General features: G+C 40.8%; 1 protein-coding gene across 17 annotated transcripts in view; it reads right to left on the reverse strand.

Moving 5' to 3' along the window:
- ZC3H14 (zinc finger CCCH-type containing 14) overlaps nt 1-19693 on the reverse strand; it is a 51330-nt gene that overhangs the window by 9712 nt on the left and 21925 nt on the right. For 6 of the 17 annotated variants that reach the window (XM_012498170.2, XM_030803927.1, XM_030803931.1 and 3 more), the window contains 3 exons: nt 6814-6888; nt 1544-1703; nt 570-802 (listed from right to left, as the gene is read on the reverse strand). The exons of 2 other annotated variants lie outside the window; for them this stretch is intronic. In XM_012498170.2, coding sequence (XP_012353624.2) covers nt 570-802; nt 1544-1703; nt 6814-6888 — 468 coding nt within the window. The remainder of the gene's footprint in view (nt 1-569; nt 803-1543; nt 1704-6813; nt 6889-19693) is intronic. 9 more of the 17 variants (XM_030803935.1, XM_030803930.1, XM_030803929.1 and 6 more) reach the window with 4 other exon arrangements.

The raw sequence follows: 19693 nt of genomic DNA on the forward strand, positions 1-19693 counted from the left end.
TGCCCAGGAAAGAAACAGTGATAAGAAACTGTCACCTGCCAAAAACTATGGCACTATCTGAAGTGAGTTCATCTGAGTTCTGCTAAATATTACCCTTCAACATTAATTTAAACAGTTCCAAGATCTTGATAGATTGGGTGAGAAACTCCTTTCAAAGAAATTTCACTGAGGTAGAAATAGCATCAAATCTAAATTTTTCTCTCAAGTTAATTGCAAGAGACTATTGCCGATAAAAGGGCAAAGTGGCAGTACAGTTTCTGAAGAAAATACAAAGGTAAAGAAGGCAACAAGAATGGTGGTTCATCCTTTAGCCAGTGTAAGCGGAAGAGGTCTCTTAGGTTCCATGGCTGAACTCCATTTTCACACTGGAGTAACAGCCCACCTATGAAACAGACACAGGAAAAAGAGTCTGAAATGTACTTGGTGGGTTTGTCTGAAAGAAGAAAAAAGGCCATTACTGAATATAAATAAAAGCAAGGCCTTTAACCAATATTCATTCAAGGTAGAGAAACAAGTCAAAGATTCCCTTCACAATGACAGCACCCTGAAAATCTGAGCTCTCAACACACCGTTAGAAAAGCTACCATTTGGGTCCTCAAGCTGCCTGCTCAGCAAGTGCAACTGCTGTGGGTGGAGGAGACCTCTGAGTCCCTTGTTTGAGGCTGCAGTTTGGTTTACGGGTTTCATTCCTTCAAAGCACATGTCCTCCTCTTGATCTGACATGTATCCTGGGGGGCTGGGGACACCATCCAGCGTCACTATAAACTTGGGACTTGCAGGTTTATCTGGTTGTACAAGATCTCTGCCAGACAGATAAAAAATACCATAGAATTAGGGAAACAAACACAAAACGCTGAGCCCTAAAGTGCTCTTCAGCAGAACTATCACTCCCTTGGCTTTGCGTTTGGTTCAATAAAAAAGACTAGGTAGGGCTTCCAGGTGCAGCACTGGTGGGTTCCCTGTTAACACACGATGGCCATGAACAGTCACAGTGGCATCACCAGTGACCCTCCAGCCTGTACTTACTAAGGACAATCTCCCCTCAAGCCTGACCCCATCACCCATTCGATCTTCATAGGGTCAACATGGAAATAAACCAAAAAATTAGCATCAATGCTCAGAACACAGGGGCCAGCAGCATTTTCGCTAATTATATGTATGTTTGTTCTTTTATAGAGACAGTCAATTTTCTAAGGGAAAAATCACCTAAACCTCATCTGCCAACTCTCTTTAGAGTTGACCTGATTATGGTCAGCTGGCTTTTAAACTTGCATTTCCTGAATTTGCATAAAGAAAAGAATCTTTAATAGAGTTAAATCATACACTGAGTTGTAATTTGTAGGTTAATGGATTTCTGAACAAGAAAGATGAACTGGAATTCTTGAAAACTGAATTTGGCTAACTATTCATGGGCTACCTACTGAATCAATGAAAGCACTCTACGCTAGGGGTTGGGGCAGGGAGGAGGGAAGCTGCAAATGAATGGTTAACCTTTACTATCTAATCACACAAATTAACTACACAAGAAAAAGAAACCATCTACCGTGTCTGCATAAGGTGTCCTGAAAGTACCCGAAGGGAATCTGCAGTCTTCATCCCCGACTCTTGGTTTGGTGCCACTACTATTTCCTCAGACAGCTTTGGCTTCTTCAGAATAAATGATCTTGTGTCTGCATGGACCATGGATTCCATGTCATAGTAATCTGAGCCAAAAAAATTGGCCACAAATGTTTACTTTTGAATATACCTTACATTCCCAACATCATACATGTGAGAAGAATGTCAATCTTTTATATATTCAAATTATTTCAAAGGAAAATCACAACTGGTTCCACTCAGGAAAATATGGCTATAATTCTATTCCAAACACGTTTTCAAAGAACTCAAGGAGTCCTTTTCGCCTAGGGCACGGCACAAGTGATTCTGATTAACACTCCCTATCCACAGCAGAGAAAAGTTCTCAGGTGAGGCATCTCAAGAGATATTAACAATACACCCTTAAAGTACAAAAGTCTTTTCTAAAAACCTGGAGAATTTGAGTCCTAATGCTCCCTATAATTAGAATACACAGAGTGCTGAAACACTTTTCCAAAATCTGGTTTGTTCCCTTCGCACAGTACCACTTAGAATCATGTCCTGATAAAAAGAATTCAAGTGGTATAATTTCCAATTGGTTATAAACCGAGGACTACTTTAAAAGGGAACTGAAAGGTGAATGGACACTTAACCATATGTATCAAGAAAAACACTGGCCTTTAATGCAAATAACCATAAACTCACATCATCTACTATTTTATAAAATACGCCAAGACCTACAACCCAGAATAGCTCACCTATCAATACACCATCAACGGACTAAAGTTAATACACTTCTTTTAAAGCTTAGAGACCAAAATTCACAGGATATTCATTTATGTTCATTCACTGAGTATTTACTGAACAACTAATAGAACTGAGCTAGGTACACAAAGAAAAAAAGAAAAACAGACACATATACCATTTCAGAATAGCATGACCCAAAAGGGATGCGAACAAGGTGCTGAGAATACAGAGCAGCCCACTCCAGCCAAGAACCAATGAAAAGCTTAGCAAGGAAGAACATCTGAAGTCAGCAGTAAAGGAACAAGCAGGAACAAACAAAGAGAGAGACTCGGAAAAACAAACACAGCACTTCAGGCAGAGGAAAACGCACGTAGAAGGGGCTTTCACAAGGCCGAAGGCATCTGAGAAAGGTTAGAATGTGGAATGGCTGGAAGGTTGTGTGTGGTGGGCTCAGCGGTGCATAGCAAGGAAGGCTGACACATATAATAAAGGTTCTTCTATGTCTCAGCGACTCTGGATTCTGGTCTATAAGTAGTAAGAAATCAAGTGGCCTGGTGTGGCGGTTCACGTCTGTAATCCCAGCATTCTGGGAGGCCAAGGCACAAGGATTCCATAAGCCCAGGAGTTTGAAACCTCCCATCAACCAGAAAATAAATAAATAAATAAAATTAGCCAGGCATGGGAGCACATGCCTGTAGTCCCAGCTACTTGGGAGGCTGAGGTAGAAGAAGTGCTTGGGCCCAGGAGGTCAAGGCTGCAATGAGCAGGATTGTGCCACTGCACTCCAGCATGAGTGACAGAGGGAGACTCCATCTAAAACCAAAAAAAAAAAAAAAAAGAGAAAAGAAATCAAGAGAGTTTCCTAAGGAAGGAAGTGGCCTGATCAAATTGGTTTTTAGAAAAACAGTGTTAAGAAAGAACCAGAGTTCTCGACCTGTTGTTGCCCGGGACAGAGGGTGAGGCTCTGAATGAAAAGATTCTCCGCTGTCTGTCCTGGTCTCACACACCTGACAGGAAGAGAAGACACGCTCCATCCTGGGAAGGGGCATGCCTGCCTTCCCCAGCAAGGGCAGTACAGATGGTAAAGGGAGACAGGCGGAAGAGAAAGCTAGGATGAGGAACTTAGGAAAAGAAAAAGAGCAAAGTTAAAAGGGGCAAAGACACATTTCAATGTTAGATTTATTTAAAGTCTTTGTGGGACTCTCCCATGTTTAAGAGGAAGTCGAAAATTCAGATTTGACCCGTAGGTGGGGGGACAGAAGTAAGATGCTGAGTCAAAACCGAAGGTGACAGAAGTGTTTAACATACGCAGGGTGGCCGTCTCTCATTGAATCCTCACTCAAGGCCGACAAAGTCGTTTTCCTCCCATGTTACAGACGACTGTTTGCAGCTCCAAGTTATTAAATGATTCACCGAGGTCTTACAACTATCAAAGGTGGGTCCCAACAGTGGCCCAGGGGCTGCTTCACTCCTTCCCACCACTCTGCACTTTCTGAGATGAAGGAGTTCTACCAGTTCATAGGTTGGGTGAACACAGAAGAGATGAAAATAATGTTGAAGGCGGGAGAGAGCAAAGCTAACCTTTTGAGGAGGAATGGAGACGAGCTGACACATGAGAATGAAAGGGAATGAGAAGAATAAAGACAGAGGGAAGTCCTGGAAGCCAAAAGGTCAAAGCTTGGAGAAAGAATGGGAACCCAAGTATAACATGCTCCAGGGTTGAGGAAAGCGTGCACCGGTCCCTCCCGCACACCTCTCTGCAAGCGGAACGTTAGCAGCCCAGGTCACATGGAGACCAGACAGACGGGGGAGTAAGTAACATCTTCTGAGTAGAGACCACAGGCTGACCCCATGCATTTACTTTTTGTTCCCTCTTGAAAGCCCACAAAAATGTCAATAAGGGTTTTGTTTTTGTTTTTAAAGCATAAACTCACAAAGAAAGTAAGTGTAAGAAGAAATTTTCAAAGTGGAAAACAGATGATTAAGAACTCAGGGGATCTGTAAAAGCTGAATTCTAAGGCAATAATGAAGCAATCCAATTCAGACCACAAGATTCTCCAAAGGTTCAGGAACTGGCAGTAAAAGGGACCTTAGGAAGAAATGGAAGAAATGACAGGCAAAAAAGAGATGTATTAGATGTGTCCAAGAAACAGTTAGCTCTTCTTCAACTCTAATTCCATGTATCTGTTTTCTTTGAGACAGTCTTGCTCTGTCACCCAGGCTGGAGTGCAGTGGTGCGAGCTCAGCTCACTGCAACCTCCACCTCCTGGGTTCAAGCAAGGCTCCTGCCTCAGCCTCCCAAGTAGCTGGGATTACAGATGTACACCACCACGCCTGGCTAATTTTTGTATTTTTTTAGTAGAGATCAGGTTTCGCCATGTTGGCCAGGCTGGTCTGGAACTCCTGACCTGAAGTGATCCGCCCGCCTTGGCTTCCCAAAGTGCTGGGATTATGGGCATGAGACACCGCACCTGGCCACTGTTTTCTTGGTTTTGATGCTTGCCACACCAATCCCGACATCTACACTGAAGACACCTGGGACGACTGGTGATGTGCTTTCCTGTAGATAATCTTCGGAGAGGCCTATGGATGAAGCATCAGGGTCTCTGCCAGAAAGATGCTACGACAAAATCACCTGAAGGTACACTGTTAAAAATTTTTAAAGGCAATTAGATTTCCTGATAAATCTTTACCCATTGCATGCATTCTCCCTTGGAGAAAGTGGAGCTTTAGACTCTTCAGAGGGTAAGAACAGAGTCCCTGGACCAAGAGACACCAGCCATGATGAAAGAAGTACTGGACTGACAATGGTGGGGGGAGGGTTACATAAACATTACATAATAATTAATGGTGAGGTGCCTCCCCCAGCCTTCTTTCCCAACTTAAGCTCCCAGAACTCTGACTACCAGGCTATTACTTGAAAACCTGTCTTGGAGAAGCTGACCAGCCTGAGAGGAAAGTCTTAAAGGCAATGACATCAGGGTGGCCACAAACCAGACAGGCAAGACAAATCACTTTCCACCACAGGGTCTACTTTCAAATAGAAAGTCAAAGTGCCCCATGCCCCAACTCATGAACCCAGAATACCAGTGACCTTCTGAGTGCTCCACTCTTAAATGTAAGACCACCCAGGATCCCCAGACATCAGAGGGGAACCTCCAGCATAAAAGACAGCCAAAACAGACCACTTAGAGAAAACAAGACCAAGCGGGGAGGGGAAAAATGTCAAAACCACCTTTCAGATCCACAGAGAAATAAAAGTACTGCATAGACAAAATCAGTATGTTTTTAAAAAATTAATAGAATACGCAGAGACAAAGGGATCTTAGAATAAAAAATGTGATAGGAGCTAAGGACTGCAGTCATTCATAAGCCTCACAGAACTAATTGCTGTTTCAAACTGCATGCACCATGGGTACAATGAAAAGCTGAAGGAGGCAGAAGAGAAAACATGCACAAGAGCTGATGAAGTGGATCCCACACACAGATCTCGGCTGCCAACCTTTTCAAATACTCCTGTGGGGGAAGCAGGATGGACTGCTGGGAGATGAGAGAGCAAAATCATAGGTAAAGAATGTCTGAGCACCTCTACAGAGAGAAGACAGGAGGCAGAGAATGAAGTTGGAGGAGTGGGTGACATGCCAGTGGCTCACCAACCCAGTGGGATCTGGCCTCCAGTGGAGGCTGACCCTTAGGGAGGAAAAGCACTTTCTGAGCTGGAAAGCTGGGGGAGGGTCAGGGAACAGAGTGACTGACTGTGGAGTCCTGACTGAGGAGAAAGAAAATCCAGGAAAGGGCTGAGAGGGGTCTAGGGACCAGAGCTTCCCACAAAAGACAGACTTAGGGGAAACAGAAGGACTGAGATGATTCCGGGTCTCTCATGGTTGCCTGTGTTTATCCTGCAGTCATTTTTAAGACAGTGAACCTGCATCTGGCAGGGGCTGGGCACTGAGGACAGAGATAATAAAAATGAAGGCATCAGCTCCAGTCCTGGAGTAGCCCTTGGCATGTGTGTCTGTGGGGAGAGGAAAGGAGACAGGCAAATGAGAGTGGCTCCAGAACATTAGAACAAGTTCCAGGTGTGGCCCTGGTGATAAGACTCCAAAATGAAGTACAAGAGGATAAGGCTAACCAGGTGAAAAACAGGATACAAAAGCCACTCATGGTAATGACAAAAGCTGGGTAGAGTGGGAGGGTAAGTCAGAAACGCAGGTCATTCCTGACAGCAGGAGAGTGACAGCCAACGGTGCTAGGGACACACTTGGAATGGTGTGGAAGGAACAAAGTTTTCCAATGAGGCAAAAAATTATAACACTATGTAACATGAAAAAAATGCAGATCTTATCTCCTGGCCCTAAAATATTTTCACAGATCTAAATATAACATCTTAGGGCAGGATCTAAGAGATACGAGATACGTTAAATGGGGTGTAAGAAATGGAAATGGCAGCTGAAACAGCTAGATTACAGTACAACTCGAAACATAACCAACCTTGACTCATCTGCAGAGTTTCTGCCATTACTGGGTCGATTTGCAGTCGGGATAATAATTGCCTCTGTTGAGTTCCTAGAATATAAATTTTAAAACTTCACTAAGCTTACAACACAAACAATACCAGCATGTGTTTCCCAAAAATCAATCCTTCTGGGTTCTTAAAGTCTTAAAAGTAACTTAAAGCTTCAGCAATTCAATTTAATAGTATTTATAGACCAAAGACATATAAGACAAAAAAGGCTGTACTCAGGGTTAAACCAAAAATGCCAATTTAAAACACTCCTGGTTCTCCCTCTGTGAGGACATCAGTTTTCCTGAATTTGAATTCTGCGGGGAAAGTAAAGGTGGCAAACAGGTGGAAAATCCAGGCAAAGGCACCTTGTGGCCCAGCAGCTCGCATCACAGCCAACTGCACAATAAGCATGGCAAGCACCTCCCTCCATCACCTGAGCTCTTACCGTCATGAATCACTCATGACCTTTGAAGATAACAATCGAAATAGCAAAACAAAACACTCTAATCATCTAGAGTTCCTAAAAGACAAACTCTGGGCTTCGATGCATGCAAAGAAAACAGTAAGACACTCAGCTCTACAATCCACACCCTATGTCAGCAAAGCATGATAATAATTCTTTGGCTCTCCCACAAGAAAATGTTCAACTACTTATTTCTTCTAAAATAGGCTCATAACATTAATTCCTATTAGGTTTACTATTCCTAATAATATGCTCAGCAGTCTGACTGCACAAAATAGGGACAAAGAACTGATTTTTTCTATCTTCGATTTGATGTTAAGCTCCTTGAGGATGGGAAAATGTCACACTTTCCTGTAGCCCCCACAGTGCTTAGCAGACATCAGGCACTCACTTGCTCATTATAAGGTACTGCACTACAGTGTACAAAGGGATGTAACTGATAGGGTTGCAAATACTGAAATCTTACTAAGATGCCCACATGCTAATTTTGTGTATATCCATTACAGGTGGCTTCGCAAGGATAGGCTTTGCTTACTCGGTGCAAAGATGTTAAGTGGGCAATCTCCCACCAAGCACCACATTTCATTAAAAGGTGTTTTTAAATTTTAAAACCTATACTTGATTTGAAATTGTATCAGTTGGTTTCCTTTAAAACATGTTATATGACATTTTATTGGTGCGTCCCAAAAAAGTGAATTCCTTCCAGAATTATTACCGCAAAAAAACACACATTCTGAGGAACTGTAACCAAGATGACACTTGGGTCAAGTTGTATTCCCGTGGGAAGCTTGGAAAACTGAGGTGAAAAGTTACAGGAAGAATGCTCTTTCCATCCAAATACTGCAACAGGCCTCCTTCACATCAACAGTACATGATGAAAGAATGAGACATTTTAAAATAATTTCACACAGACACATGAAAGACCACACTTCCACATTTCAAGTTTTGCTTCATTGCTCTAGGTTCATTTATCTTTTCAAAACATCGTTTTAGAGAGCTCCATTAAAGAGGATGGAATTCTGATCAATTCTAGATTTCTAAGCTAAATCAAGCAGAATCCAAATTTGTCATTAAAGGTCCATGAAAAATTCAAGTTCTCTGTAACTTGCTCCCTCCACATCAGAGCTACAGTCAACATATGTGTAAAGATACAGATCAAAGGATGGGTACCTAGAACATATCGTATATTAAGAGTTTACCTTTCTCAACATTTCTAAGGAAGCCGATTATTTTTACATCAGTAGTTCTTGACTGTGATTCAGTATCTTCTTCTTGATCTTCAAACTGTCTGTTGCATTCAGATATTGCTGAGTATTCATTCATTTTAACCTCCAAAGATGAAATTTTTGCTTCATTCTGGGACACTCTAACATTTAGATCAAGAAGATTTGCTTCTACTGTCAAAATAGCTGCTTTCATTCCTTTAATTTCATTGATATCAGTTGATATTTTCCTTAAAAGGTGGGCAATATTGTCTAGCTCATTCAGTGAACAAGAGGAGCTTGTTATGGAACCTAAGTCCACTGGCTCCAGTGGAAGAAAAATTGGTAGAGGTGGTGAAGGAAACTTTGAAGACATTCTCATAAAGGTGATAGGAACCTCAAAGACATTTTCATAAAATTCTCTCCCTTAAAATCTGATAATTTTTTCTTCACAGCTCATTAAGTTATTTCATCGAAAGTAAAAGCAGTGATCAAGGCTGTTACCTTAAGACATATTAAGAGCAAATAACATCTTAAAACCTGTAATTCAAAAGATGGGGTTGTACATTTCTAGAGTCAGAACTCAAAACTAAATGTGAAAAAGCTAAACGTACCAGACCAATTGCTCTTCGCTACAACTAAGAAGCCCTAACATGTAGGGCCCTACGTCCTCTAAGTACCATCTATATAGCTCCTCTTCCAGTAAACCCTATTATTACATACAAAATAATCCTGGTTTCTGATTGGCTGAAAACAGACGTGTCACCCAAAGAATTTTCTATTATTTACTTCACATGATGAGAGCACTGAAGCGCTACATTGTTAAGCAATATAACATTAAGTGCTTTACATCTAAATATGATATGAATTAAATGTACTTTTCCCTTTTCATCATCTAAACCATAACATTTTTAAGCTTCAGATTTCTGATTTATTTTGAGTTGTATTTCCCCTTAAAATTAGTATACAACATTATTGAGAGTGACAAATCCTTTGGAGGGAGAGGGCGGAAAAAGTAACTGGACCTGTGATCCAAACAAACTTCTTTCAAGATACATGTGGTAATAACAGAATTCAACTTCACTAATATAGTATCGTGTAAACTTAAGGATGGGGAAATAAGAACTCAGCCTTGGCTTAATACTAGACCATTATTAGACAGGTGTTTCTTAAATATTCTCTCCCATTTTGTCTTTTTTTTTTTTTTTATAGTATCTTTTGAAACACAAAAATACTAAATTTTGATGAAGTCCAATTTATCTTTTTTTCCTTTGGCTGCTTGTGCTTTTGGTGTCATATTTAAGAAACCATTCTGGAATTCAAGACATATCTACATTTTTCCCTAAGAGTTTTGAAGTTCAGGTTTTTGATCTATTTTGAGTTAATTTTTGCTTATGACATAAGGTAAGGTTCCAACTTCATTCTTTTCATGTGGATATTCAGTTGTCCCAGCATCACCTGTGGAAAAACCTATTCTTTTGCCAATAAACTGTCTTAGCACCGCTGCCAAAAATCGATGGGTCGCGAAAGTATGCATTTATTTCTGGATTCTCAATTCTGGTCCACGGGTCTGTATGGTCATCCTTATGCCAGTGCCACACAGTCTTGATTACTCTAGCTTTGTAGTAAGTTTTGAAATCAAGCAACATAACCTTGCCACCATTACTCTTTTTCAATAGTTTTGGCTATTCTCGGTCCCTTTTTATTTCCATATGAATTTTAGGATCAGCTTGCTGATTTCTACAAAAAAAGCAATTTGGGGTTTAAACAGGGATTGAGTTGAATCCATAGATTAACTTGGGGACTACTGCCATCTTAAGAATAGTAAAGACATCTAGGCTGGGTGTGGTGACTCACGCCTGTAATCCCAGTATTTTGGGAGGCCAAGGTGGGCAGATCATGAGGTCAGGAGTTCGAGACCAGCCTGACCAACGTGGCGAAATCCCGTCTCTGCTAAAAATACAAAAATTAGCCAGGCGTGGTGGTGCACGCCTGTTATCCCAGCTACTCAGGAGGCTGAGGCAGGAGAATCGCTTGAACCCAGGAGGCAGATTATTCAGATATCTGAATGAGCAGAGGTCGCGCCACTGCACTCCAGCCTAGGCGACAGAGGGAGACTCCATTTAAAAAAAAAAAAAAAAAGAATAGTAAGGACTTCCAATCCATTAACACAGAAAATCTTGTAATGTCCTTAATTTGAGAAAGGACGTTTTTACTTTGGTTTACTCCCCAAGCAAACAAACAAGATATGCAACATACAAGGATGCAAGTTGGTAGATGCTGCTCACTACAGCCTCTTAAAAGAAGAATCCTGGCCTGGCACAGAGGCTCACACCTGTCATTCCAGCACTTTGGGAGGCCAAGGCAGGTGGATCACTTGAGGTCAGGAGTTCGAGACCAGCCTGGCCAACGTGGCAAAACCCTGTCTCCATTAAAAATACAAAAATTAGCCAGGCGTGGTGGCAGACGCCTGTAATTCCAGCTACTTGGGAAGCTGAAACATGAGAATCATTTGAACCTGGGAAGGCAGAGGCTGCGGTGAGTGAGATCACACCACTGCACTGCAGCCTGGGTGACAGAGTGAGAATCTGTCTCAAAAAAAAAAAAAAAAAAAAAAAAGGAATCCTTATGACGAATTGTAGTCTTTGGTTTCCCAGTCAAATGGGTGTCACAGTAACAGAATAAAGAAAATGCTAAGTGCTGGAATTTGTAAAATAAAAATCTTTATTCATTTCTCCACTGTATGAATCCGTTCTTCAAAATTCCAGACAGAAAATAATGTTCAAAATTCACAAGGCTTTGTATTCACAGACTTTTTTTTAACAGAACCAGCTGGCATATGACATCCATAGTAACTGTTAACAGCAAGACACTCTCAGCCAAGCACCACCTGCAAACCAGCTGGTTCACTAGGGGACAGATAAACAACCTCAAGGAAAAAAGTAGGAAGGAGGTCTAACAGAACGGGTCACAGAGAAACAAGAGCCCATCTGATGGCACCTGTATGGCCCACTATGTCCAGCCCAACTTTAGAATAGAAAATAAGCAAGGACCCTTCCTAAGACTCCAGTGTAAATACTCATCAGCAGAGAAAGCTTATGTATTTTAACATTTACTCCTACCAATAACTCTGAAGTAAATGCTACCATTATTCTTCATTTATAGATTAGGAAACTGGGGCACAGAAAGGTTAAAGTCAACTAGTAAACTGCAGGGTCTGCACCTTCGGTAGTCTGGCTCCTAGGTCCACACTCAAGGACTCTCCCATGATATATTAAGTGGAACAAAAACGTCACAGAGAACTCTGTGTGGTGTAATTCCTGCTTTATATGTACCTTTGTGTGTGTGCGTAAGTAAACATATAATTCCACTTTATATACAAAGGGTGCACACGTTCACAGATACAAGAAATGCCTGGAAGACGATACCAATACACATCAAACTTCTAAGTGCAGTGCTTCCCTCCGAGGAAAGCAGGGGGATTTTCCATTTTCTTTGAATATAAAATCTCCCCTTGACTAAGAATCTTTCACAGTGCTTCCAGTCCAACACAATGTATCAAGTATATATAATTATAATCTCTCCTTCTAAAGAGTCCATAAATGTGAATTAAAGAACTTAATATCTACATCTCTACCCTATGATCTTTGGGTTTCTGTTCTTTTATTTTTATTTATTTTTTCCAAGATGGAGTCTCACCCTGTCGCTCAGGCTACAGTGGCGTGGGGCAATCTCAGCTCACTGCAACCTCCGCCTCCCAGGTTCAAGCAATTCTCCGGCCTCAGCCTCCCAAGTAGCTGGGACTACAGGCACACACCACCACACCCGGCTAATTTTTGTATTTTTAGTAGAGACAGGGTTTCACCATATTGGCCAGGCTGGTCTCGAACTCCTGACCTAGTGATTTGTCCGTCTCAGCCTCTCAAATTGCTAGGATTACAGGCGTGAGCCACCGCGCCCGGCAGATTTCTATTCTTATGTTTTCTAATATTCATATCAATATAGCATGTGTACATAAGTAAAATATATTGGTACACATAAAAATGACTACTGTACAAAAATTTTCAGGTCAAAAATATGATGGAGATCACTGATTTAGAGATGGGGGTTACAAAGTGCAGCAGATGAGATGTCAACAATCTCTGGGTAATAGAAAATATATGGACAAATACTGGCTGTAAGGCACAGCAGGCAAAACCACAAATGAGCCCCTGTGAAAACTGCAGGTTAGATGCAAGGCAGGAGTGACATTTACTCAGACAACAAACACTGACTGAGCTCCCACTGGTATATGCCAGACACTGCTCTGGGCACTCAGTAACGGCCATACAGAACAAACACATAAATCCCTGCTCAAAAAGGATGGACTCTGTTGAGATGAGGAAGGAGGTAGCTCTCAAGACCCCCAAATAAATATATTTAAAAGAAAACATTTCATGTTAAAACATAAAGACCTATGTCTGGATAAAAATACCTAAACTACAAAAACATAAAATATATATTTGATGGTGACAAACGTTACGGGGAAAAATAAAGCTTTAGAAAGGAGGGAGTGTGGGGATGGGGCCAGAGAAGGCCTCGAAGATGACACATGGATGAGATATGAGAACATCCCCCAAAGTAAACATTCTCAGGAGAGGGCAAAAGCATCTGAGATGCACAGCTCTTCAAATGTCCTGAAGGACAAGCAGACCAGTGTGCAGGAGGAGCAGCAAGGACAGGGAGCCAGAGTAGAGGGAGGGAGGTGGGTGATGAGAAGGCAAAATACTTTGACTTACAGTGTGACAGGGAGCCCCTGGAGGGTTCTAAGCTGCAGAGTAGCATGATCTAATTTACAGTTCAAAGGATCACTGCTGCTTCTGTGTGGGACAGACTGAAGGAAGGCAAGTTTGAAAGCAGGCACACCTTGTAAGAACACACTATTCCAATAATCAAGTAACCAAGGCAAATCACAGACGGTGACTTTTTTTTTTTTTTTTTTTTGAGACAGAGTGTCACTGTGTCACCAAGGCTGGAGTGCAGTGGTGTGATCTCGGCTCCCTGTAACCTCCGCCTCCCAGGTTCAACCAATTCTCGTACCTCAGCCTCCTGAGTAGCTGGGACTACAGGCACGTGCCATCACGCCCAGCTAATATGTGTATTTTTAGTAGAGATGGGGTTTCACTATGCCGGCCAGGCAGGTCTCGAACTCCTAACCTCGTCTGATCCACCCGCCTCGGCCTCCCAAAGTGCTGGGATTATAGGCATAAGCCACTGCGCCCGGCCAGACAGTGGCTTTGATGAGTGGTAGAGACAGAAGTGATAAACGGTGGTGAATTCCATAAATCTGGAGGTAGAGGCTGACGGGTGGAACAAGGGAAGGAGGGAGACAGAGGTAGAGAGGGAAGAGGAAGGAAAGGAGAAGGGGAGAAAAAAAGAATGGCAACAGCATTCTGTCTCAGAAACTGGAAAGGTGAAGTCACCATTAAACTAAAATGAGAAAGACTGCAGGAAGAACAGACAGGAGAGGAAAATTCACAGTTCAGCTTTGGACAAGTTTGAAATGATTTATTACACATCCAAGAAGAAATATAAAGTGGTTGGACAGAAATGAGGAATTCAGGGAAAGGTCCAGGCTGGAGATATAAAAATGTGAGAGTCACAGTGCAGAGATGATATATCAAGGCTTGAATTTGGATGAAACAAAGGGCCATCCAACTGTGACAGATTGCAGCAATGAGTAGAAACCAAGAAGGATGTAAGGCAGAGAAGAAGGCTTGTGAATGGTATTGCCAGAGACAGACATTTGAAATACAAAATTTTAGTATTTTTAATAGACAACTAGTGGGAGTGTAAGCATACCAATCTGCTCCCCCAAGAAATTCCTCCACAACTGCAAGGCCAATTGCAGCTCCTTGTCTGCTTCATTGAAAGCTAAACCTGCCTGTAGAAAAGCTCAGCCCACAGCACAACTCTAGGTAAGCCTCTGCACTACCTTTCCTTAAACTAGGAACCACTATCTGCAGATGTTTTTGAAAAAAATTCCATAAATGAAAGAGCAAGAAAAAAAGCATAAAATCTGACTCTGACTCCATTAATTAGAAGAGTGAATTCCTTGAAAAGAAAAAAAAATCCCTCTAATTAGGATCTTCAGACAGTTGAGATGATACTGTATCCACAAAGTTAAGATACTATGAAAAATAGAACAAGAAAAAGTTTGTGGAAATTAAAAAATATGCTTGCCTACATTTTTTAAATGTTCAGTAAGGAGACTAAAGATCAAGTCAAGGAAGTATTCAAGAGTAGACCAACAAGATCAAGTCAAAAATCAAGAGAGAAAAGATATACAACTGATAGATTAAAGTAGGGGCTTATCATCCAACTAACAGAATTTCCACGAGAACAATGAAAACAAGGACAGTAAATTTTAAAACAAATAATGCAAGAGTATTTCCCACACTGAACAGAATGAATTTTCAAATTAAAAGGGTACCTAATGTACCTAACTAGCATCTAGACATACCACAGTGAAATTTCAGACACCAGGAACATAGAAAAAAAAAAATCCCAGGAGAAAAAAATCCCAGGTATTACACAATGGAATAAGATGGGCTACCAAGTTCTCAGCATCAACACTGAAGTCTCAAGATGATGAAACTATGCCTTCAAAGTTCTGAAGAAAATGACTTCAACCTATAATTCTGTACCTAGTCAAAGTATCAAAGAAGTACAAGGATGGCTTCAGATTTCCAAGAACTCAGAAAATTTACCTTCTATACTTTCTTAAGGAGTTTCTTTGTGACGTGATTACGAAATGGAGAAATGCACTGAGAAGACAAAATGGAATTCAGGAATTGCAGAGCCGACTCAGAGGAGGAGGGCGCCCCGGGATGATGGCCTTGAGCAGGCCTAGAGCAAGCAGTCAGGTCAGAAAAGGAGGAGAGAGGCTCCAGGAGGAAGGTACCTAAGAACAAGTGGGAAACTCAAAGATTTCAAAGCACAGAGTGATAGACTTTTAGGCTACAGTACAGGTAGGCAATGCAAGAAGGGAAAAAAGAAGAACCTAAGGGAAACAAAAAAGGGGGAAAAAATGAAAAAAACTCTATAGAGGGTCCCCACACAAAACTGTACAAGAAACAGAATGTAAATTTGGCCTTGTAATATTTATACAGTCTTTAAAAATTTCTTTTATTTTTAGAGACAGGGTCTTGGTCTGTCACCCAGGCTGGCACAATCACAGCTCACTGTAACCTCGAACTCCTGGCTCAAGCAATCCTCCAGAGTAGCCATGACTATAGGTGCACATCATCACACCTAGCTAATTAAAAAACATTAAAATATACATATAGATGAGAGTCTCGCTATGTTGCCCATGCTGGCCTCAAATTCCTAGGCTCAAGCAAACCTCCCACCTCAGCCTCCTAGAGTGTTGGGATTACAGCTGTGAGCCACCAACCATGCCCACACTAAATAGTCTTAATAGTGTAAATGCTTACTGTTTCTCAACTTAAGAGTCAATCTACTAAGTCTTAACTAAAGTAGGGAACAAAATGTAAATTTGATCAGCTTTGACAATATAAAAGTACAGGTGACAATTTAGAAGGTGGAGGCAGGAGAGAATGTAGGTGGCGGCAAGAAAGAAAATATAAGACTTGAAAGAGAGGCCTGGCATGGTGGCTTATGCCTGTAATCCCAGCACTTTGGTAGGCCAAGGTGGGCAGATTGCCTCAGCTCAGGAGTTCGAGACCAGCCTGGGCAAGATGGTGAGACCCTGTCTCTACTAAAAAATTCCAGGTGTGGCAGGGTGTGCCTGTAGTCCCAAGCTACTCAGGAGGCTGAGGCAGGAGAATCACTTAAACCCGGGAGGCAGAGGTTGCAGTGAGCCAGGATTACGCCACTGCACTCCAGCCTGAGTGACAAAGTGAGACTCTACCTCCGAAAAAAAAAAAAAAGGAACTGAAGGATAACATAAACGTCCATATCTTTCAGAAGTCAAAATATACTAAATATACTGAAATATAACCAGACAAGAAATATTTAGGTATACTACTTAAAATTACTAAAGTAACCAATTAATGAATTAAAAACTGATTTTGCTGTCTGAGCTTGGAAGCAAGGGAAAAGTATGAATGGGCTAGATCCTGACATACAGCAAGAAATCAACAGATACTATCTAGTTGGTCAATGAAGAAACAGTATAAAGCATATTATTACAACATGGAGATAGAAACAGAAGCATTTAAAAGTGGGGGATTCTGCAGAGTGGGACTAGTATAGAGAAGAATGAAGCAAGGAATGTTGCTTTTTATTTTTAATCTTTTTTATACTATTTGATTATTTTCTCATCTATCAGGAGATATTACATTGATATGCTTTCTTTTTCCAGATTTTCTATGGTGAGCACGTATTTCATAATGCATTTTATTTCACATATATGGGATGCTTCCATACATTATACCAAACAGGAAAAATAAAAGGAAATCCACGCCTAGACACATCGTAGTGAAACTGCAGAACATCAAACACAAAGAGAAGATCTTGAAAGCAGCCAGAGAGAAAGGACAGATCACCTACAAAGGAACGACAGACAATTAGAATGACAGAAGTCCACTCAACAATGGAAAACAGAGGACAATGGGATAATATATATAAGGTGTGGAGAGCAAATAACTGTTAACCTAGATTTGGGTATCCAGCAAAACTACTGCACAAGAACACAAAGAAAGAAAACACTCACAGGTGAATAGACTCTTGGAAAATATATTGCCAACAGACATGTTCCAGTGAAACTTCCAAAAAAATACTTCAAAAATACTGCAAAATATTGGAAAATAATGATCCCCAAATAACACTCAGAGATATTAAGAATAAGTAAAATGATAAACGGGAGGTAAACCTGAAAAAACATTGCCTGGAGAAAATTACAAAACTGTTGTCCAACTTGTGTATTTTATTTTACTTATTTTTTTGATAAGGAGTGTCGCTTTGTCGCTCAGGCTGGAGTGCAGCAGCACAATCTCAGCTCACTGCAACCTCTGCCTCCCAGGTTCAAGCGATTCTTCTGCCTCAGCCTCCTGAGTAGCTGGGACTACAGGTGCGTGCCTGGCTAATTTTTCTATTTTTAGTAGAGACAGGGTTTCACCATATGGTCAGGCTGGTCTCGAACCCCTGACCTCAGGTGATCCACCCACCTCAGCCTCCCAAAGTGTTGGGATTACAGGCGTGAGCCACCGCGCCCAGCCCAACTTGCGCATTTTAAAAAAGATCAAATTGAAACGCTGAAAACAAGTAAATTAGGAGGGTAAAGACTGAAGCTCTTCAAAGGTATTCAAAAGTCCTTTTACTGTTTGAGAATGGGGTCAGGATATTAACTTTTAGAATACTAAATTAAATTTGTGTGGCAAAATTTCACTGGTAACGACTAAAACAGAAATGAGGCCAAGCATGGTGGCTCACACCTATAATCCCAACACTTTGGGAGGCTGAAGCGGGCAGATCACAAGGTCAGGGGATCAGAGATCAAGAGATTGAGACCATCCTGGCCAACATGGTGAAACCTCGTCTCTATTAAAAACACAAAAATTAGCTGGGCATAGTGGTGGGCACCTGTAATCCCAGCTACTTGGGAGGCTGAGGCAGGAGAATCACTTGAACCAGGGAGTCGGAGGTTGCAGTGAGCCGAGATTGCACTACCACACTCCAGCCTGCCGACAAAGTGCGACTCCGTCTCAAAAAAAGAAAAAAGAACAGAAAGGGAAGGTTTAAATAGTAAACTAGTTTAAAATTGTAGAACCAGGGTTAGGGTTGTCAACAATAACAGTAATTAATGAACCTTAAAAAAAGATGAGAAAAAACAGAAAAGCAGGCAAATGCAAATCAGAAATGATGACAGAAAGTAATCCAACTATACCAGTAATTGTAATAAATGTGACTGGTCTAAACTCTCCAATAAAAGGCAAACTCAGATGAGACTAAAAAACAAAATCCAGCTTTATGATATTTAAGATATAATATATAGTTGACCCTTGAACAACATCAGGGCTAAGGGAACCAACCCCCCAACAACAGTTGAAAACCCACATACAACTTTTGACTTCCCAAACATTTAACTACTACTGTTGCCAACGTAGCTGCAGTAGCAGCTTCATAAATTTTTTTCTTTTTCTTACCATGGTTCTTACGTTAAATTCATTTATCTTGAAATGGTGAATAACTGCAGCCACAGCTGTAATATGTATCTTTGGTACACACTGAGCAATGGTTTCTTGTAATGTCATGACTTTTCTCTACTTCTTGGGAGCACGTCCAGCATCACTAGTAGCACTTCATTATGGGTCCCCTGGTGTTACTCAAGGTTTACAGTATTGTACTAAACATGATGAAAAATATGCAAGAACTGCAAGATCACCTTTTACTGCAATTCACAATTCACTAGAGAGCTGAACTGTCACAGAGATGGTTAGCATCACACAGCATTTTAAGTGGACACTCAAAACACCTTAGCTCACCAAAAAGCAACAGGAGGTAACAACAAAATTATTACAGTAGTACCGTATGTACTATAGTAAATCTTACGTAGCTATTACTGCATCTTTATGCTTGCTTACATTTCTCTCAACTACAAGTGGTATCATGTAAAGTCTGTGTTTGTGTGCATATATTTTGATAAATTAAACTTCATAATACATTTGTGTATGTTTTAAGATAGTAAATGTTAGTCTAGTAGCTACATATATTTTATGTGTTCATGACATACCTAAATTTTTCTTAATTTTGTCACTACTTCTAGGCTAGTTTATCTACAAGTTTTTTCAAATTGCCACATATCTCAAAAAATATTTCCAATAAATTTATTTTCAAAAATCCACATATAAGTGTATGAGTGGATCCACACAGTTCAAACTTGTGCAGTTCAAGGGTCAACTGTATATACCTAAAGCATGAGAGAGAAAACTGAAAACAAAGGCAGGGAAACCAGATATATAAAGCAAATATAATTAAATGGCTATATTAATCTCAGGCAAAACTGACTTTAAGATAAAAACATCTTTTGCTGCAGAGGGTCATAAATCAAGATAAGGGATTCAATTTGCAGAGAAGACATAACAAATTTAAATATGTATGCACCTACTAATAGTATATAACAGCCTAAAAATAAAGCAAAAACTGATATAAGTACAAGAGAAATTAAGATAAATCTGTCATCATGTTGGGCAATTT

Source organism: Nomascus leucogenys, chromosome 22a, assembly GCF_006542625.1.
Source record: "Nomascus leucogenys isolate Asia chromosome 22a, Asia_NLE_v1, whole genome shotgun sequence".
NCBI lineage: Eukaryota > Metazoa > Chordata > Mammalia > Primates > Hylobatidae > Nomascus > Nomascus leucogenys.